This window comes from Panthera pardus, unplaced genomic scaffold (assembly GCF_024362965.1).
Source record: "Panthera pardus isolate Hobbes unplaced genomic scaffold, ASM2436296v1 HiC_scaffold_18, whole genome shotgun sequence".
Classification (NCBI taxonomy): Eukaryota; Metazoa; Chordata; class Mammalia; order Carnivora; family Felidae; genus Panthera; species Panthera pardus.
The window spans coordinates 10674888-10697108 of NW_026526743.1; the positions used below are offsets into that span (position 1 = coordinate 10674888).

General features: G+C 46.9%; 1 protein-coding gene across 5 annotated transcripts in view; it reads right to left on the bottom strand.

Moving 5' to 3' along the window:
* The window catches only part of LOC109259373 (uncharacterized), an 87352-nt gene extending 65323 nt beyond the window's left edge, over window positions 1-22029 (bottom strand). The window contains exons 1-7 of one of the 5 annotated variants that reach the window (XM_053906183.1): window positions 21619-22028; window positions 19803-19876; window positions 19511-19668; window positions 10958-11460; window positions 8713-8813; window positions 6740-6866; window positions 3792-3884 (exon numbers count right to left, since the gene is read on the bottom strand). In XM_053906183.1, coding sequence (XP_053762158.1) covers window positions 3792-3884; window positions 6740-6866; window positions 8713-8813; window positions 10958-11357 — 721 coding nt within the window. In that variant the 5' untranslated portion in view covers window positions 11358-11460; window positions 19511-19668; window positions 19803-19876; window positions 21619-22028. Of the gene's footprint in view, window positions 1-3791; window positions 3885-6739; window positions 6867-8712; window positions 8814-10957; window positions 11461-19510; window positions 19690-19802; window positions 19877-21618 lie in introns of all 5 variants that reach the window. The other 4 variants (XM_053906182.1, XM_053906184.1, XM_053906180.1 and 1 more) reach the window with 4 other exon arrangements.
* Between the last annotated feature and the right edge of the window lie 192 nt (window positions 22030-22221).

A 22221-nucleotide genomic window follows, 5' to 3' on the forward strand; every position in this document is an offset into this window, starting at 1 on the left:
CGGGTGATGAGCATTAAGGAGGGCACTTGTTGAGATGAGCACTGGGTGTTATATGTAAGTGACGAATCACTAAATTCTATTCCTGAAAACCAGACTACACTATATGTTAACTAACTTGGATTTAAATTTTTTTAAAAATGAAGTTTTTCCATCTACGAATACCACCAAAGAAAGGCAAAATCTATTAGCTTCTTTCCTATGCAACAAAGATATTCTTTGTAAGGATTTTCATCTGTGTGACTACTGACACATGTGCTGAATCTTCTTTTGCAGAAAGACTGTTGTATACCCTTGCAACTATTCGCCATTTTAAAAATCACACCATGATGAAATTGTGAGGGATGGCGGAAGGCCTTCTCACATTCAGAGGGTCTCTCTCCAGAATGAAGCCAACGACGTTGAGAATGTTCTCTGACTAGAGGTTTTCAGTGGGAATTGCACTCATCAGCTTTCTCTTGAGAATGGAGCTGATAATGTTGAGTGAGGTAGGAGGGTCGGCTGAAACATTTCCCGCACAGCTTACACTGGTAAGGCCTCTCTTGGGCGTGGATTCGATAGTGTTGAATGAGGTGTGAAGTCCTGCTGAAGGCTTTGCCACAGTCACAACACTGACAGGCTCTCTCTCCGATATAGTCATGTTTCCGCTGATAGCGAATGAAATACGTCTTAGTGCGGGGCAACCTAGGGGGAAGAGCTTTGGCTGCCTCGTGGGCTTTGAGATGTTGGAAAAGATGCACATCCTGGATAAAGGCTCTGCCACACTGGAAACATTCGAAGTAGTCTTCCTGACCCTGAGTTCTTACACGGCCACACGTGTTTGTGTGCCGGGTGAAAGACTTTCTACCTTTACTGCATCCACGGGACTTCTCACTGGAATGAGTCCTCTGACGTCTGGTGAGGTGTGGCATGAGGTTGAAGGCTTCTCCACATCGTTTACATTCAAAGGGTTTCTTCCCAGCATGCAACTGCTCATGTCTCTCACGAGCTCTTTGGGTGATAAAAGTTCTTTCGCAAAATCCACATCTGTTGTCTCTGTTCTCTTGGAGCAAAGGCTCATCAACCACTGGCTGGGGGCTGGTGACAATTCCAGGAGTAGCACATTGCTGGGGGTCCTTTCCTGGAGGACCTTCTGACTGTTTAGTGGGATCTGAGCTTCTTTCAAAATCATCACTGTCACGGCCTCTTTCCTGAGCGGGGGTCTCGGGCTCACTCATCTTTATAGGACTTGAAAGTTTCTCCTGGTCGACCTGGTACAAGTCTGTTGGACCATCAGGAGAAGACTCTCCTTCGTGGACACTGAAGAAGTTACCTACCTGTAAATCCTCCATTCCCACCCCCAAGGATGGCTTTTCCACAGGCAGGCTTTGCTCTGGAGTTAGATCTTTGGTTTTAGGTCTTTTTTCCCCATCTAAAAGAAATGTAAAATTTCCTCTATTCTTTCCTCACAGAGACACATTGTAGAAACCGAAGAAAGGGAACAAAAAGAACTGGTCTCCCGCAGATTGACAGGGATTTAAATGTTTTGCTAAAAGTTTGGATTTTCTTCTGAGAGTAGTAGTAGTCAAAACTTTATGCTTTATACAAAGGCAACCCCCTGGGTGGTAAAGAAACTGAAGCCAAGGAAATCAAAGGTGGCATCCTGGCAGACATCACGGTGTGTGGGCAGAGGACAGATGAGATAGCAGAGCCAGACTACGATCAGGCACGCATCAGGATGGGGATAACCAGACCCATCACAGTGGATTAGATGTTTCAGGAAATGGTCTTTGAGGAGCTGACTCAAACATGGAGGACTGAGATAGCTGTTCTGCCAGCTCTCCTCACAGAGTCCCCCAAACCTGTCCTCTACAATCCCAGCACCGGCCTCCACGAGCTTTAGCCTGCAAGAGCAGACTCCCGACTGGTTTCTCTGCTGCTCTTCCTAAAGCCCATTTTCCACAGAATCGCCAGAGCGGTCTTTCTAGAACAGTGCTGCCCAGTGGAATGCCCTGAAATGAGGTAAATCATCTATATTTTTGCCATCTGATACGTAGCCACTAGCCACACATTGGTAATGAACACTTGAAATGCGGCTGGTGTGACTGAATTTAAGTTTATGTACTTTTAATTGGTGTAAATCCAACTACATGTGTCTAGTGGCCACTACATGAGACAACACAATTCTATGGTGTCAATAATAACACCTCATTCCATGGCTCAAAACCTCTGTCTGTCTCCTCAACCTCATCCCCTGTCCCCTCCACCTTACTCAGACCATATTGCTTTTCTTCCTGTTTCTGGAACACCCAAGCTCATTCCAACCTTGGGACCTCTGAATTTGCTATTCCCCCTGCCTGTAACATTCTCCCTCAAGATTTCTATGTGGCTCCCCCTCCGTCTCGTTCAAATATTCCTCAGTGAGTTCTTTCCTGACGGTCCTGGCTTCAGCAGCCTCCCATTTGTCACTGTCTGCTTTACACTCAGACTCTATTATTTGCCTGGGTATCAACCATCACCCCCATTAGAAGGCAAGCTCCATGGGGGAAGGGATTTGTTACTGTATCCACAGAACCTAGGACAGGGCTGGCCCACCACAGAGGCTCAGTAAATATGTATGGAATGACCGAGTGAGCCAAAGAGTGAAGGAACAGACTAAAGAAGACACTGAAGGCAACACAGAGGCAGGTAGAAGAGTCCCCACGGTAGATCCTTGAATTTTATTGGGACATCCACTTCTCTGCCCACACAGGACAAGGCAGGGAAGGCTGCACTGATCAGCACTGGACTGGGCACAGCTACTGGTTCAGGAGTGGGACAGGACCCAAATGGAACACTGAAGCTTCCTCACTCATGACAATGCTTCTTGGACTCACCTGCTTTCTCTTTCTCTTTCTTTCTCTGTCTCTCTGTCTCTCTCTGTCTGTCTCTCTCTTTCTCTCTCTCCTTGCATAGAAAGAAGAAAGCAGATCTAGGATTTGTTGGCAGAGTGACAAGAGGAAATGAAAGTAGGCCTTTGATAACATCACTGAGCCCCCATTTCCAATGATCCCTGAGGTCCACATGAGCGGTACTATAAGCTAATAATCCCCCCTCCAGCTTATACAGTGTTGGTGTGGTTTTCTATTGAGAGGCACTGAAGGACAACGACGATCCTGGCTGATACACAGTGACCCAACTCAGAGAAGGAAAGGATTTCATAAAGATGGCAAATGTTATCATATTGTAGCCACAGAGTTGGAAAAGGTAAAGTCTAGAAGGTTCTTGTCCTGAAGTCATAACGATGTTGGTAGAACACAGTGTGAGAGAGGGAGAGGGAAAGACAGAGAGTGTGTGTGTGTGTTGGCAAAGGTGGGGGGATGGAAACGAGACTGTGGGGGTAAAGGAGGGAAGAGGAGGGGAGCCTCTGCATGTCAAATCTGAAGACCTGGCATGAGGGAACATAGGAGGCAAGTGGAAGGAAGAGTGGTGTCATGCCAAGGTTTTCTCTTGTCTGAGTTAAAAAGGAAAGACCTGGGACTTCTAGCTGCAGAGGTAAGGGCGTGAAAAAGCGCAGGGGTTGGAACACTAGAGAAAAGGGAAACGGCGTTCCTGGAACCAGGGAGGAGAAGAGCTCAGTCAGCAAGAAGAGAAGACAAAAGGAGGTACTAAGTGCCCACAGGGGGTGAAGCCTCGAGAGCCCTGAGTCAAGCGCGCCTACCGGCCCCCTCCCTGGCCTGAGCGGACCCTGAGGAATGCCCTCTGACCACAGCTCCCAGCCCCCAGCCTGTCTTCCCACGATTCCGGTTTCCAGGGGCTCTCTGCTCTCTACTCACCGTGATGCATCTCTGTATCGCTGTCTTCCTCCCTCACATGTGACTCCTCCTCTTCCAGCTGTGAGATAATGTCGGGTTTAGAGAACTGGTACCCTGTTGAAGAAGGAGACTCATAACTGGGGGATTCTTCCCTGACCCACAGCAACTCCCAGCCTAGGCTCTAAAGACTCTGCGATAATAAGGAAGATGCAAATGCACAAGAAAGAAAAATGAAGCCCATTTCTAAAGACTGATCCGGGCCCAAGGGACAGGTGGCATTGTCTGGAGCATTTTTGGTTGTCACAAGTTCAGAGAGGAAGGAAGGCTATTGATATCTAGTACAGGGGCCAGGGAGGCCACTAAACATCTTGAAATGCCCAGGACATTCCTCCACAGCAAGCAACGATCTGGCCCACATGTCAGCTGTGCCACGGCTAAAAAACTCTGCTCTAGAATAAAACCCGAGGACAGTGTGCTGGGCCCTCTACTTCAGCCTGGGGGATCTGACGTCATAGCTGCTCAAAAAGTAAACGACATGTGGTTCTCTTCCTCCTGTGATACCTTCATTTCCTTGGTCGTGAAATGCTCCTTTTCCCCTACTTCTTTATTTCGCGAACTTAAGTCATTTGCATACCACCTGCCATGGTCTGGATGTTCTTGTCCCTGTAAAATTCATATGTGGAAATCCTAATGCCCAGTGGGGTGGTGATAGGAGGTGGGCCTTTGCGGGGTACTTCAGTCATGAGGGTGGAGTCCCCATGGATGGGATTAGTAACCCTATAAAGAGAGGCTTCAGAGAGATTCCCTGGCCCTTTCCACCAAGTGAGGAGACATCAAGAAGCCTGTGACCTAGAAGAGAGCCCTCACCTGACTGTGCTGGCCCCCCGATCTTGAACTTCCAGACTCCAGGACTGTGATAAATAAAGATCTGTTGTTCAGAAGCCAGCCATTCTGTGGTGTTCTATTACAGCAGACCAAATGAACGAAGACAGCACCTCGTTATTTCCTTGCTTACTGTCTGTCTCACTGCACTGGCATTAATAACATCCACAAGAACAGGAATCCTCATCCATTACCTATACCGCAACCTGGCACGCTGACAAATTTATTACTGACCCTCCCATTTCAGCCCTATCTGTGTGCCATTTATAGTAGTGTTTAGTGTTTAATACTTTTATTTCTTTTTAAAAAATGTTTATTTATTTACTTATTTTGAGAGAAAGAGAGCATGTGTGCACAAGTGCACAGGGGGAGGGGTAGAGAAAGGAGAGAGAATCCCAAGCAGTACACAGCCTGATGTGGCGCTCAATCTCATGATCTGTGAGATCATGACCTGAGCCGAAATCGAGTCGGACACTTAGCTGATGGAGCCACCCAGATGCCCCTTAATGCTTCTCTTTAGATCACCTCTTTTTTTTAACTTAAATACACTTAATTTAAATGGAAGCTTTATATCAACGTTAAAAACAGAAACCACTGTTATTTGCAAAAAAAGAAAAAACCCTTAAGGTAGTAGAGCAATAGCTCCACCAGAAATGAAGGTTACTGAGTGCTGCCGGTCTAAGGCTTAGGGCCTCAGGTCTGCTCTCTCTTTACTCAGATGGGAGACCAACAAGATTTACTACCCAAAATACCCTTGGGTCTAACCCACCATACCCACCCCACACTTAGGAAGACAACATCCTGGGTGATATGTAAGATCTCAACTAACCCCAAACCTTCAGTGATGCAAGTGGTCAAAGCATCACAAGACAGAAATGCCTCTGGGTCACCGCATGAGGGCTGAAGAGGTAAAACTGATTTATTCCCTCTATTTTAAGTCACAAATATGGTAACTGAGAGAAGAGTTACACTGGAAAAGGCACTCTTTTTTGCCTTCTTCGTGACCAATAAAAGTCATGGTTCACATTACACACTCTTGTGCCAGGTTTGAGGTAAGGCACCCCCAACCCCTGCCCCACCCCCCAGGTCTCTGACTTCACAAGGACCAGAGCACCAGCTTGCTGCCAGTGGAATGCTGTTTGGTTTCGATTGTGTGTTTCAGGAGACCTCAGGGCCCGCCAAAAAGCTACTAAAATGAGGATCCTGACACTGGCAACAAAAACATGTAGCCTGTCAGGAGAGGCAAACCACCTTGCCTCTGGATGTGAAGAGAGACTGGGAATCTCTGACTCTAAAAGTTTAAGTCCAGCAGAAGCCTTTGGAGCTCCTGAAAGTTTCATCGATTCCTTCGCGCATTCAAAAAACATCACCACGTGGGTTGCCTGGGTGGCTCAGTCAAAGCGTCTGACTTCAGCTCAGGTCATGATCTCACAGTTCATGGGTTCGAGCCCCGCATCAGGCTCTGTGCTGACAGCTCAGAGCCTGGAGTCTGCTTCAGATTCTGTGCCTCCCTCTCTCTCTGTGCCCCTCCCTGGCTCATGCTCTATCTCTCTCTGTCTCTCAATAATAAATAAACATTAAAAAAAATTTTTTTTAAATCACCATGAGCCTTCTACTGCACCAAGACCTGATGAAGCAAACCCCTGTCTGGCAGTAAAGCTATTTAATTTCAGGGAACAGATCCTGGGGCTGAACCGCTTAGGGTCACACCCCAGTCAGCCACTTAGTAGCTGTGTGGTTTTAGACAAGTAATTTAACTTTCCCAAGACAGTTTCCTCATATGTAAAGTGGCAGTAATAAAAAAAATAACAAGAAATATATCTCCCCCTCATGGAACTAATATGAGGAATAAAGGAGTTAGGACAGGTGCAGTGCTTAGACTAGTGCCTGATAACACATATTAAGTACTCAATGTTACCTCTATGATGAGTAACTGAATTTGATATTAAAATACTGTCCCTGGTCTGGGTTGAGATTCAGACGTGGTGAATCACCGTTACAGACGTTCCTGACATGAGGAGAGGAAAGAGGTGAGAACTACTGCCTTATCAGACAGAAACCAAGTTCCATGGAGAAGACGGCCTTACCTAAGGAGACCAGGTTCCTGTAATTCTCCAGCATCACCTCCCGGTAGAGATTCCTCTGAGCAGCACTAAGGTAGGTCAGTTCCTCCAGGCTGAAGTCCACAGCCACATCCTGGAAAGTCACCAACTCCTAAAATACCAGAAACAATTCTAAATGATCAACATCCAGAGATTATCCTAAGGGGGGAGAGGAGTCTGATGAGAGAGGACTGAACATAAAGCATTCAGACCGGCAGAAAGCTTCTAACCCAAGTGTTGTAATCCAGAGGGTGTAGGGACTTAGTAAAGTACCCTTCTGTCTTGAAGTACAAGGAAAGAGGGAAAATTTCTAAGACAGTTCCTGCTGCTAACTACTACAAGTTTGGATTGGAGGAAGAAGATCCTTTTAAGCCACCTAATAAACAAATAATGAATATGCGTAACTGGAAGCTGAGCAGTATACCTCAGCCTCAGGAATCAGAGACTTAAGTTTAAGTCCTGGCTCTGGTTCTTATCGTCTTTGTGAGTGTGGGTACTGAAGCCTCCGTGACTCATCTGTAAAACCCAAAGAGCTCATAGATATTCAATCATATTAACAGAGAAATGCAAATAAAAACAACAAAGTACCATTTATATCCATGCAACTGACAAAACTTAGTAAGTCTGACAATACCAAATGTTATCTAGTATGTGGACCCATGGGACCTCTTGCTAGATGCTAAAGGAAATGTAAATTGGTAAACTACTCTGGACCCAGAAATTCTATTCCTAGGTATATTTGTTCATGTGTATTTGGAGACAGATATTCTTAATAGTGCTGTTTGTAACATCCAAAACCTGGAAACAACCCAAGTGTCCGTTTAGAGTAGAAGAAATGGTAGAGTCACAGAACGGAATAATATTCCAGCAATGCAAACCAATTAACCACAGTTACACACAACCATCTTGATAACCTAAGGTTAAAAAGTGCATACTAGAAGACTACATGAGAATATGATACACACTTTATTAATACACATCTCTTGTGTTTTCAGGAAAACATTATGCAGATCAATGAACAACTGATTTAAACTAGAAGTCATGTACTGGCTGCCCAGCAACTACAGAGGGGTTTATCTGGCTTTTATTATGATTTTTTTATTATTTTAAATATTTAAAATTCATATTAACTGCCAACACCAAAAAAATTGTAGATTTAATATTATTAACTGGAGTTTTAAAACCAGAAGTCGGAAGACCGGAGACCTGAGCCCACATTCTCACATGGCACCACCCACTGAAGCTGAGCACAGCTGCTCCTTAGATGGACACTGTAGGGACAGAGGGCCACTCACAGGAGCAGATCTTCTAGAGCAGTGTTTCTCAAACTTTTTTTCCTTGTCTCTCCCCTCAAGGAATCTTTTTAGACTATTTCTTCCTAATCGCCAACCCCCATGAGGCTTTTTTCTGGTTCTAAAGGAAACGCAGTGTATTGATTTCATTAATTTCATTATTTATGAATTCATAAATTCATTAATTCCATTAATTATCATTTAGGTTTCAAAATATGATTTAACATGAACATTAAGGAGAGTATTTTTGAAAAAAAATAAAACCTCTCAACAGTACTATGTCCCTATATTAGCTGCCATTTGTTTCAAATATAAAGGAGCATAACAGTGCAAACCACATGAGGGTTGTTTTAAATAAGCCAACACTGGGCATAAACTGGAATACTAAGAAAACAAACAAACAAAACAATTAATGCAAGAAATAGAAAAAGAGGGAAAATGTCCTGGGATGGTGATTAAGAACAACAGAGAAAAATAAAGCAGAGAAGGATATAGAGTCAGGAACAAATTTTAAACAGGGTAGCCAGGGAAAGGCTCACTTAGGTGATACTTATATAAAGACTTAACAGAAAGTGAGAATGTGGTTTAACTGGAAAGGGAAGGTCTGGAAATCAGGAAGGTGAGATCCCCATTTGGAGAACGAAGTCAGAAGAAAGACTGACTCACCTGGGGTCCAGCAGATAAGGGGTTTTCAGACATCTCTGTGTCCTTCTTTTGTTTTCTGGTGTTCCTCTTTTCGGCAAGGACAAAGTCCTGAGCAGGGAAACCTTGAAGGGAGAAAGGAATGACCACGGAACTGAGTTCAGTCTGGCAGCACCCACAGACACAGAGAGTGGCTTGCCACCCCACATCAACCCCGCCCCTGCCATAGAAGACAGCAGCAGTCCTGGACTTCCTGTAAGAGAAAAACCAGAGAAATCTTTCCTCCTCTCAATATAGCAAGTTCCAAAAAAGAGCTCTGGGCGTTTCCCAGCTCTAAACCCTTCAATGACTCCCCACTGCCTTCCACATGAAGTGCAAGTTCCCTTTTTACCAGTGGTTCCCAGCCTCACTGTTCAGTTTCTCAACTGTAAGACGGAAATAATAATACCTATGCTCGGAAGGGATCTTATAAGGATTAAGCATTACATGTGCAACACACACACAAAGCATGTTAAAGTGGCAGCTCTTCAAGCTTTTCCTACATCTTTTTCATTCAATGATCTAGAAGACGGCCACCACATTCCCCACAGAAACCTGCACCTTGAAGGCCTGCCCTGCCTGTAGTCTCTTCCCAAGTGCACCTTTCATCAATCTGTTGTTTCTTCCTCATATCCTAGGGAGCTTTCTTTCCTTTTCCCTGAATTCGAGCTCCATTTGTTAATAGCTCTGGCCCTTTGGCCAAGTTTTTAACTTCTGGGGCAATATCCCCTATGTCCACCGGAGGCAGTATAACACTATGGTTGGAGTATAGATGCTGCAGCCAGCTGCGGGATAGGAATCCTGACTGCGAGGTACAATTGTGGGCAAGTTATGCAACCTCTTTGTGCCTCTGTCTCCTGTACAAAATAAGGTAGTAACTATTTCAAGAGCTATTAAGAGAAATAAATAAATTAGTTATGTATAAAACACCTAGGATGTAGTACATTGGAAGTATCCAACGTGTTCGCTACTACCGTCTTCCAAATTCTTTCAAGGGATGAAGGTGCACAGAATTGGGTTAGTAACGATCCTTAATTCACGATATCCGTACTAAACCACGCATGACCCTACTTATTTTAAATGTATTCATTTACAAGTATAATTAATGCCTGTGAATTCACTACCCAACCCCCAATCTAGAACATTCCCAATAACTTACACCTACTCGTGTGCTTTTTCCTGTCCACAACCCAGCCTTTTCTCCAGAGGTAACTGTAGTCTTATATTCATATTTTTTGTTCCTTTGTGTGCCTCTATCTCTCCCCCTATCCATCTCTCTCTCCCCCTCTCTCTATATAATACTCCTAAACTTTGTTTTTAGTTAGTATCATTTTTGTTCAAAGGACTATGAGGAATAAATGCCTTTTTTCTTTCACTATTAAAATACCCTTCTTTCATTATTAAAATCCCAATCTGGTAACTTGAGTTTCCAAGAGCCCACATTTTGGTAGAGGTTAAACTTCCAGGCCTTGTTTATCTCACATTTTATACCCTCATTTTTCTGGCTGTGTGTATTGTTTTGTTTTGTGTTGGTACTAAAGTTTAGGCTGGATAATAAATGGAGCAGGGGACAACAAAGCTGGAGAGAAGGTATACTCTCAGAGAAATAGTAAATATTAAAAACTTTTTTTACATTTATTTATTTTTGATAGAGAGAGACAGAGCACAAGTGGGAGAGGGACAGAGAGAGAAGGAGACACAGAATCTGAAGCAGGCTCCAGGCTCCCAGCTGTCAGCACAGAGCCTGACGTGGGGCTCGAACTCATAAACCACGAGATCATGACCTGAAGTGAAGTCCAACACTTAACCGCCTGAGCCACCCAGGCACCCCAAGAAATAGTAAATATTAAAAGCAAAAGCCAAGCCCCAAATTTCTTCCATCTCCTATGAGGCAGATTAGATCAGATTATAAAATTCATTCACTTATTCTTTTGACAAATTTTTAAATGTATTTTGCTAGAGAGTACGCACATAAGTAGGGGAGGGGCAGAGAGAGAGCGAAGGAGAGAGAGAAACCCAAGCAGGCTCCACAACATTAGTGCAGAGCCCAATGTGGGGCTTGAACCCATGAACTGTGAGATCATGACCTGAGCTGAAGCCAGGAGTCAGACACTTAACCGAATGAGCTGCCCAGGCACCCCTGACAAGTTTTTATTCATCTCCTTTTACATGCCATGCACACAGGGATGTTCAATAAGTGGAAATGGCAGTTGCTTCCTTCCTCTCTCACCTTTCTCCCCACATGCTTGGATCAAGCCGGCCACCAGGGCTCCTGCCTCCTTGCTGTTCTTAGGCTGTTTTGACCTCACCCAGGTCTGCACCTCCTCCGGTAGGGTGCTCAGAAACTGTTCCAGCACCAGTCGTTCCATCATCTGCTGCTTGGTGTGGGTCTCGGGCTGCAGCCATTGCCGGCAGAGCTCCTGGATTTGGCTCACAGCTGGGTGAGGCCCAGTCACTGGAAGATACTGGAAATGCCTAAACGTTTCATGAGAAGCTTTCAGAGCCCCTGGACTGCTTATGGGGATGGTTTCTGGATTCTCTTCTTGATCATGTAGGTGGAAGAGCTGGGGACTCTTCAAGATAGCCAAAACGTCTGTCACGTGCACCATCTTTACAGCTTGGCCCTTCATAGGATGGAGACACTCTAAAAGGCAGGCTGCTACAGAAAACACTGGTGTGGAAGATGGTGGGTGGAATTGTAGCGGATGAAAACAGGATACGGAAACCCAGGACCTGCAGAAATCATGTAGAGAGACTCACAAATGGCCTGCACAGTTGGGACTGGACAGTGGGGTAGAGGTGATCTGAAGCAAAAGGAGTTACCACATTTCACACAAATGCCTAACTACACATTTACAGAAATTTGTACATCTCCAGATATGATGTTACTTCAGTCCCCTCCCCAGGTCTACAAAATTCATGGGCACAGGCTAGAAATATTTCAGAAATGGCACTGAAGGGAAAAGAGACTTGAACCTCAAAACACAATGAACTGTATTAATTTGATCCACAGAAGAACTTCACTTCAAAAAATAAATGTGTATTATACAAAATAAGGAAACAGCCTTTCTAAATTTTTTTAAACATTTATTTATTATTGAGAGAATGAGAGAGACAGAGCATAAGCATGGGAGGGGCAGAGAGAGGGGGGGCGGGGACACAAAATCCAAAGCAGGCTCCAGGCTCTGAGCTGTCAGCACAGAGCCCAACATGGAACTTGAACTTACAAACCATGAGATCATGACCTGAGCCGAAGCCAGATGCTTAACCGACTGATCCACCCAGGTGCCCCAGGAATCAGCCTTATAATATGTATACCCTACAAACAACTGGATTCATTTGCAAAATATTAAATCAGTTAGAAAAAGGCAAATAAGAGCAAAAAAAGTTAAAAGATATAAGCAGGTATTGTGCAAGATAGCTAAATGGCCGAACAGACACAAAATGGGGCTCAACTGCATTAGTCATCAGAGAAACAGGAATCAAAACCACAACGAGCTATCACAACACAGGATGTTCTTGTTGAAAAGAATCAGACAATAGTAAGTGTTTTACAGGAGACAATTAAACATTTCATTTTAATTCTTTGGTCAAAATCCAGTCTGGGGTAAAGTATGAAAAGTATTTTTTTTTCCTAAAAATTTTCCTGCCACTACAAATAAAAATTCGCTATCCTCCTTCTTGCTTTTAAAAAAAAAAAAATGTTTATTTATTTTAAGAGGGGCAGAGAGGGCGCATGAGCATGCATAAGCAGGGGGGAGGGCAGGGAGAGAGAATCCCAAGCAGGCTCCCTGCTGTCCCCAAAGAGCCCAACAGGGGGCTTGAACCCAGGAACCAGGAGATCACAACCTGAGCCGAAACCAAGAATCAGATGCTTAACGAACTGAGCCACCCAGGCGCCCCTGTCCCCCTTCCTTCTTGGGATGTGTGACGTCCCACCCTGAATTGAACTTCCAGGTGTGCAGCCCAGGGAAGGACCCTAAGAAAGGATTACTAGAAATGAGTGTGGGATCACACCAGCCTAGCCTGCCTCCCTACACTAGGGTGTAACAATTCTTCCTCCTGGCCCACAAAGGGAAACTATGACCTTGAAGGGTCAAGGCCTCCAGGTCTCAAGTACTGAAAGAAAGCTCATGGGCCTGCCTCCTCAGAGGGCACCTTCAGCATCCCTCCATTCTTCATAAATTCTTAACTCTCCTTCCCTTAAATTTTTATATTTTGGATTTCAGCCTTATCTTATTCCTACATCCATACCATCCAAGTTCTAACCAATTACTTCATAGGTTTGGCAACTTCTATTTCTTCCCAACACTCTATTACTCAACCTTTATTTTTTAACTCTTAATACCACTATAATCATCTGCACAGAAAGCTTTCTAATGTCAATCAATTGTTTCACAACTTATTTCAGTTCTTTTCCATGGCCATTGGTCTATTTGGGTTTTCCACTTTTTGAACCCAAGTTTAAAAACATCCTTTTTCAAAAAAACCATCCATTTGCTTGAAATTGAAGTATACTAATACATGATTGCACACAGTATTCTCAGAATATTAAATCCCTTAAGTATGCAACTTTTATCCTTTACTAATCAGTGATGCTGCTTTATTCCTAGGTTTTTAAATTTCTACTGTTCTTTATTGCCACTTTCTCTTTTTCACCCCAAGTACCACCTGCTAGTTCCAAGGCTATTATTTTTGTTTTCTCATGTATTTTTATTTATTTTCATTATTTTCTTACTCCTTTTTTTAGAGTTTTATCATTTTTTGTTTGTTCATTTGTTTGGGGGAGTTTGGGAACCTCTTCAAAAAAATGTATAATTTATTTTCCTTCTTCTTGACTACTGAAAGCTGTTAATTTGGGTTATACATCAACATTTAGGGATGTCACCCCTCTTATTTTCATTATTTTCTAAATAATTCATAATTGCACTCCGGGAAACATGAGGGAAATCATGTTAAAAAGTAGTGACAAAAGCAGCTAAGGTGTTAAATATTTTTTTTTAAAAGGGGGGGGGCTAAAAAAAAGTCCCTATTTAACATGTTAAAAATACTTAAAAAAAAAAAAAAAAAAAGGAGTCTCTTGATTTCAGAGTGGGGAAGAGCTTTCCGAGAAGCAGGGCTGAGTGTCCGGAGAGATCCCGGGTGGGCAGAGGTCTTGGTGGGAGGAGAAAGCAAGGACTGAAGGGAACGAATGGAAGAGAGGCACCGAGGCAAGAGAAAGGGAGTAAATCAAGGCAGGCAGGGAGCAGGGCAGAGCCGAGGACGGAGTGGGACAAGATAAAGAGAAGGAGCAGATGTGAGGCGGGGGAGTCACGGGCTGGGAAAAGAGGGGCATGACCAGGGCAGGGAGGAGAGACAGACAGGACTGGTAGAACTGAGGTAGAGGGGAGCACTGAGAGGGAGGAGCGTAGAGCTGAGGGAGGGTGAGAAGATGCCCTGTCTTCAGACCCGCCCTGGGTCTGAGAGCAGAGAGACAAGGCCCTGATCCCGGAGAGGAAAGTCAGAACTGGGGGCTGGGGCCTGGCATGGATCGAGGGTGGGAAGGAGTCGGGGGGTAGGGGGGTGAAGGGGGCCGGGGAGGGGCGTGTCTTGAGGTCTATGGGCGGGGCCTGGCCCGAGAGGGGCGTGTCCTGTTGTTTGGGGCGGAGCCTTGGGTGGGGGCGGGGTTTCAGCCAGGGGGTGGGGCCTGAGGTCGGGCATGGAAGGACCTGTGGCTGGGGCGGGCCCTGGGCCGGAGGGAAGGGTCCTGTCTGGTGGGGGAGGGTGCTGGGGTCTGGGCCGGGAGGGGCGTGTCGAGGTTTGGAGGGGCGGGGTCTGTGAATGGGGGTGGGGCCGGCAGGCTGAGGGAGGACTTTAGCCTGAGGGCTAGGAGGGCAGTAACCAGAGGCCAGACAACTGAGGTCACAAAGGCGCAGAGAGGAGAGGCCACGCCAGGGCGCCGGTGTCCCTCAGCTCCCTGGTCTCCTCACACCCCATGTCCCACCCAGGCCCCTTCCCCACGAGGGCTACTTCCCGTCACCCTACACGGAGGCTCCACTCACCCCACTTCCTCCTCCCCAGGCACAGCTGCGCTGGGCGCCGCACTGTGGCGTCGCACCTCAGGGAGGCCTGCGCCACCAGCCCCGGGGCTTCTCGCGCCCTCGGGTGCCCGCTCCTCGCTCTGCGTCTCCTCCAATCACGTCCCCCTCCCTGTCCCGTCCCGGGCTGCCTGCGCGCCGCCCACACGCTGGCCCCGACGCCCGCTCACGCTCACCTTGCCTGCCTGGAGCCTCGCCTGACTGACTGACCAGCTCGCGCTCAGATTTGGCGCCTACGTTGCGGCGCATGCGCCCTGCAGCGTCTGCGCGTGCGCTCTGTGGGGCCTGCGGAGCAATGCGCCTCAAAATCCAGGCCGCTCCTCGCTGGTTCCGCTGGGGGGCGCGGGAGGACACCCATGACAGAGATGGGGGAAGGGGAAGAAGGAAGTGGCACCAGGGTCGCCTGAGTACTTCAGGTGCTTTCCTTGGCTTTTTGGTTCGTTAATATATGGTTTGCAGAGTTTTAGGTAAACCAACAGTATGAGGTGAAAAGTCTTCCTCCCCTCCCAGTGTGTACCCCATGATGAGGGAGTGTGGGGCAAGGTGAGGGCAGAGTACAGGCCAGCAGCACCCCCACCCCCAAAGTGGGATATGTGTGATATTCCTTGGACATTCCTGGCTGCCCAAGAACAGGGGAAAGGGATTTAAGTGCTTGCCGTGGTGATATGGAAAACTAAGGCAAATGAAAAATTAAATTCCCTTACTGCCTACAGCCCATTGACAAGTCCTTGAAACTGGCACAGTGGCCTCCCTCTAGGAGCTCAGCTGCCTCGATGATGACACTTTGCTAGGGACAAAAGGGAATCTTGGCTTAACGTTATCCTGACACCCCCCACCCCGACCCCACAGGATCCCGTAAGTCTACTTATTTTATTTTATTTTATTTTATTTTATTTTATTTTATTTTTTATTTTTAAAGTTTATTCATTTATTTTGAGACGCAGAGAGAGGAGGGAAGGGAGAGAGGGAGAGAATCCCAAGCAGGCTCTACACTGTCAGCACAGAGCCCCATGCGGGGTTCCAACTCATGAACTGAGATCATGACCTGAGCTGAAATCAAGAGTTGACCTCCTAACCAAGTAAGCCACACAGGTGTCCCAGGGTCCTGTAAGTCTACTTGCGCATAAAAAAAAATTCCTTTGGAAACTTCCTTTGTCTCAACTCCCCTGGGATATATGTGGGCAATCATACTCCAAGCTTATGGCCGCTGATATATATCCAAAGGGTCCCATGACTGCGGTTTTACTAAAGGGTAATAAATGGTGTTTTCCTAACAGTAGCTAGCCCCTCAAGGTCCTGGAAACCTTGCTTCCAAAATTCCTCAGAGACAACGCTATCCCTAACCCCCTCCCAACCTGAGGATATATAATGAGTTACCCCTCACAACCCCAGTGCAGCTCTTCCTGCCCATGGGTCCTGTCCCAGTGTGTTAATAAAATCACCTTTTTGCACCAAAGACGTCTTCAAGAATTCTTTCTTGGCTGTCAGCTCCCAACCCCCCACCATCACCCCAAAACTTCATCACACCACCCACCAATTTTTTATGCCCATGAAACATGTGGTAACCACTGCGATTAGTTTGTGTCCTTCCACATTTCTTTATGCATGGTGTGTGTGTGTATATACATATCTTCCGCACATGCATATAAGCACATACGATCATACATATATCTGTATGTGTGATCATACATATATCTGTACTAGAGTATATATTCGTATGCATGTATCAATAATATTAATGAATGTATTTTAAAATATGAAATATTTTTATAAATATATAAAAATTAAATATATAGTACAAATATTTCTTGTATAATATATATTATTTACATATGTAATATGATATGTAATGGAAATATGTAACTATATAATCTATATTGTTATAATACATAGGTTCACTATTATACATAATTATACGTTTTCATAAATATAAGACATATTTTTAGGTTTGTGTAAGTACTCGTACTCCCATTTCCTCCCTTTTTTAGACAAAAGATGGCACACTTTACCCGTTGTTCTGTGCCCTTATTTCTTTTCACTTACCAGTATGTCTTGCAGAGCTTTTCATATCAGTACAAAGAGAGATTGCTCACTGGTTTTGGTTTTTAATTTTTTAATGTTTATTTATTTTTAAGACAGAGAGACACAGAACACGAGCTGGTGAGGGACAGAGAGAGGTAGACACAGAATCCGAAGCAGGCTCCAGGCTCCGAGCTGTCAGCACAGAGCCTGACGCAGGGCTCAAACTCACGAACTGCGAGATCATGATCTGAGCTGAAGTCGGATGGACACTTAACCGACTGGGCCACCCAGGTGCGCCTCACTGTTTTTGAATAGCTGTTTGGGTGATCTTGTATGGTTTTGACTTCAGTTATTTAACTAGTTCCTCACAGGTGAGTTTTCAGTACTTTCTCCTGCGACTAGTGTTGAGGGCATACTCTTGACCTTCAACAATTGTGCTGGTGTATAAATCTACAGGTAAGATAAATTCCCCGGCACGGGGTTGCTGAAGCAAAACATGTACATGTCTCTTATTTTTCTAAGATTTTATTTTTAAGTAATTTCTACACCCAACATAGGGGTCGACTCACAACCCCAAGATCAAGAGTTGCACGCTGCACCGACTGAGGCAGCCAGCCCGGCACCCCATGTATGTGTCATTTTGAGAAAGGTTTCTAAGTTGCCTTCCATCAACACTATTGCATCTTAGACCCCCACTACCCTTTGTGAGCGTGTCTGTCCAGGGGCTCAGCTCAGGTGACAGAAGGAAGCCCTGGATGAACCAAGGCTGAGACAGAGCCCCGCCTTGCCCAGAAAGGCCCAGAATGGCCGGGCTGCATCTCACAGATATGGGAGCACGGGCCCAGAGGAACCAAGGACCCCTGAACTGAGGAGTCTGGGATTATTTTGGAACCCTCATTGATTCTGTGGATATCAAGAAACTGACTCTCAAGTTTATAGGAGAAGCAAAAAGACCCAGAATGGCCAATACGATATCGAAAGAGAAAAACAGTGTCTGAGGACTTCAGCACTTGACACTACTGGACTTTCAAGACTTACTTGTGAGAAAATTTAATAAAGGGAAACCTCACTAAAATGAAGTTAGGAGACCAGAAGGGGGAGCTCTCACTCTAAATCAAGAATTGTGGATTACACACTCCGCGAGAAGAATGCGGCACAGGGAAGAATCATCAATTCCAGGCCCCCACAGGGAAAGATGGACACTGCATCTCCCACAAGATACTGACCACCCCTGCAACTCAGCCAGTGACAAACCATCACCACCCTGAACCCCTGCTTTTTATCCAACGGACTTTCATTCAGAACAACCCCTCCCAACTTCCTCCTTCTCCATAAAAAGAAGTTCCTCTCCTTTGTCTGTCGGACTAGCCTATGCTTTTTGCAGCAGCTTGCTTGGCCCGAACTGCTATTCTCTGCTCTTCCCAATTATGAAAGACATTTTCAGATGGTAAATGAACTGTTTTATTTTTTAAGGTCAACACTCTAAAGCTAAAGTAATCAAGATAGTGTGTACTGATGAAACAATAGACCAAGCCATCAATGGAACAGAACAGAGAGCCCAGACACAGACTCACATAAATCTGATCTTTAACAAAGGAGCAAAGGCAGAGCAACAGAGAAAAGACAGCCTTTTCCACAAACGGTGCTGGAACAGATATCCATACACACACACAAAAATGAACCTAGACACTGACCTTATTCCCTTCACAAAAAATAACTCAAAATGGATCACAGACCTAAGTGTAAAATCAAAACTATAAAACTCCTAGAAGAAGACATAAGATACACATAACCACATCCTGGCAGAGTAAAACCCACAAAGTCAGAACACACAAATTCCCCATGTGGGGGATCCCCCAGAAGTGTTCCCCTGTGTGTCTTATCTGGAAACCAATGATTCCAGAATCATGCAAACTGTCTGAGCTTCAGTTTACCCCTCTGTGAGGGCGAGGGTGGGGTGGGGGGTGGGAGGTGGGAGGAAGGATAAGAAGTTATTAAATGTAAGGATTACACATGATTAAAAAGTTTTCCTCAACCCTCTTAGGATCCCAGCTGGGTCTGACAATTAACAGGAGAAAAGTTCACCAGTTCAATGTAAGTTTTCTGCGACATGAGAGCCTTCCTGAGAAAATGAGAAAGACGCATTTTATGCTAGGTTTGATGAAGAGTGGACACTCCTGGAGGAATCTGACCAGTTAAAGAGTATGAGGGATCGTAGGAAACTGTAGCAAGGCCTGTTTGTTAGAATTCTTCTCATTCTCTTTCTCTTCAGAGATAAAGATGTCCCTTTCCTCCTGGTATAAGGAGGGAAAGAGTTTTATAACCTGTTTCAGGAAAGAAGGTGGAGGATGTCAGAGTGACCTTATTTCTGGTGTTTTTCTCAAACTCCTTGAGGTTCAATACGCCAAGGTGTCATATTCAGGGTATGTTATCCTGAACCCCAACACATAACAAGTGATTAAATAATGTCTGACCCCACTATAGACAGTTTGTGTACTGGCTACAATTTTACCATTATTAGTGGATGAGAGTCAGGAAGCATCTCACTCCACCTCCTCTCCTGGATCACAGCTACCCTGCATCATTTCCTCTGGGTAGGGGCTTCACCTGGCCTCAGATGTCAGCTCTCTGCCTGGTGCCTCTGCCCCATGTACTACAGCCCCTGAGTCTCAGCCAGGACTTACAGGAAAAGGTATATGACAGTTGAAAGGAAGATCAGAGGATCACAGAACTTCACACGTCAGAGCAGCAGAGACACAGGGGCCTGGATTCCTGATCATGGGGTGGCCTGGTGGTAGGGGCTAAGCCCTGCAGAGTCATCAGTCATAAAATGATCCTCAGGCTGAAAGAGAGCCAGCTCACACTGTTAAGCATTCAAAGCACGAAAAAATAACATAACTGCTAAGATAAAGGAAGTGCTAATTAACTTGATGTAGATTATCATTTAAAGAAATATACCGATATAAAACATCGTACCTTTTAAAATGTACAATTTTTATTCATCAATTACACCTCAAAATATGGGGGGGGGGGAACAAAATTTCTTTTTGCTGGGGGAAAAAAGACACAGTTACAACCCACCAGCCATTCCTCCACACCTCCCAACCTGTACACAGAGACCCCTTCAGGCACTCCACACACACACTCAGACCACACAGAGAACCTACCATTACGCAAACAACGCTCTTTTTAAAATAGAGATTCTGGGCACGACAAACACACACGTTCAGAAATACATCCACACACTCAGAACAGACAGGGATACACAAACACACACATAAAAAAAAACACACACATATTTTGAAATGAACCCCGAGGACACCAGGAAATAACGTCACACACACGTCCGCAGACACGCACATGCCCAGGCCTGCAGGTCTCTCCGGGAACACGGACACGCATGCGCACACGACCGGGGACACATGCATCTGCAGAAGCACAGCTTGCAAACCCCAAGTCACCCTCCAGACACGCAGACGCCTCTGGCTGACACCCTGGACCCAGGCTGAGCCTCGCGGGTGGACCTACCCCACCCGCAGGTGTCCCCTCCTGGATGCACACACCCCACACGCGCCCAGCCCCCCACCCTAGCCGGGCATGCGCACACAGACTCGCTGGAGGCGCTGGAGCCAGTGCGCAAGCGCCCTTCTCTTCAGACAGAGTCCTCCTCACAAGTCCCCCCCACCTCTGTCAAAGGCCTCTTGAGGGGCTCCCCGCACCGGATCCGGCCCCATCCCCGCCCCAGCCCTGGCCCCAGGCTGACTTCGGGGTGCCTCCAAATTCATTGTCCTGTGTCCCAGCCCTTCAAGTCGTCCACTGTCTCCCCTGATCCCCAGTTGACCTGTACAGAGCTCTCAGGCCTTCCAAATAACATGTGCCTCCTCCATCAGACTGCCTTGGCCCAAGGCCCTACCCTCCTGCCTCTTGAAGACCTCCCCACCATGCCCAGGTCTGCAGGCCTGACCTGAGGGGACGGCTCCTTCCTCCCCTGCACCCCCACCCCGACCCCCACATACCACCAAATACACAAGCAACTTCCACCACCAGCAGCCCAGCCCAGGAGCCTGGGCCAGGCCGTCCGGGGAAAGGCAATCTGAGTTGACAGGAGAGAGACGGGCAGGCACAGAACCTCATGCTTTTGGAGCAGCAGGGGCACAGTGCCTGGCGCCCTAGTCCCGGGGGTGGGAGGGGGCTGGGCTATGGGCGCCGGATGCAGGCAGGATCATCAGATGTACCATGACCCCCGGGTGCCACTCCAAGTCACCCTCCAGGGCACGAGGACACCTTCTCGCTGACACCAGGGCCCACGCAGGCTCTCACCCAAGCCTCCCCCCCTGGAGAGCCCCCCCTCCCATGCACACACTGGGCTCTCTCCCAGCCCCACCCACTGCAGGGCTCCGCTCACACACTCACTGGAGGCTCTAAGGCTGGTTTGCAGGAGCCTTTCCCCTCTGGGATCTTCACAGGCATCCTCCACACCCGCTCTAATCAACAACCCCCCACCCCTCCCCTCACCCTCCCCAACCACAACTTCACCTCCACCCCCTGAAAACATCTCTCAGGACAGTCCCCCAAAATCCTTCTCCTATGCTCACACCCTGGCCGTCAGGTCCATAACTTTTTCCCATGACTTCTAACTGACCTCTCCAGAGTCTTGAACCCACCAGATGCACGCTTGATTCTCCTCCCAGTCCCTGACCACCCCCCCCCCCCCACCTCTCACTGGCATGGAGGGTGTCTCCAGCCATCTCCTCTGTGAGGTCCCATGTTGTGTCCCCTCTGGTCTTCTCACCTGCAGGTGGCAGGAGGCAGTCACACAATTCAGAGTGGTTGTCAGCTAGGAAATGGCCTGGAAAGTGCCAGCAGTGGTCGGGATGATTCTCTGGTCCTCTGCGTGGATCTGTGCCTCCCGCACCCATCTCAGGGGCTCCTAGACAGCTCACGTGAGCCCCAAGACCCCAGGCGCTTCTGTGCTGTGCTGGCTGGGCGCCTAGGGGCTCAGCAGTGAGATCCTCATCCCCATCTCCATCCTGATCCGGATCCATCCTGATCTGCTGCCACCTGGCCGGCCCCAGATTACCACCCCAGATCTAAGCTGAGCGCAGGAGGTCCCTTCTGAGCCTCACCAGCCTGGGACTGTCCCTCTGGCCCTGTCAGACTTGGCGGCTGCTTTCCTGCTGGGCAGGGGCGGGGCAGCCCTGCTCAGCTCCTCTCCACTTGCCTGCTCAGGGCCCCTCAGGACTGGCCCAGAGACCCGTGCAAGACAAAGAGTGTGGGAAAGAACGTGCTCTCCCAGGGCCCAGGGACACTCCCCGCCCCCACTGCCCCATCTGTGCTCCCAAGACAAGCGATGCAACAGTGCCTGAGCAGGACACAGGCCGCTGTGGTGCTGGCA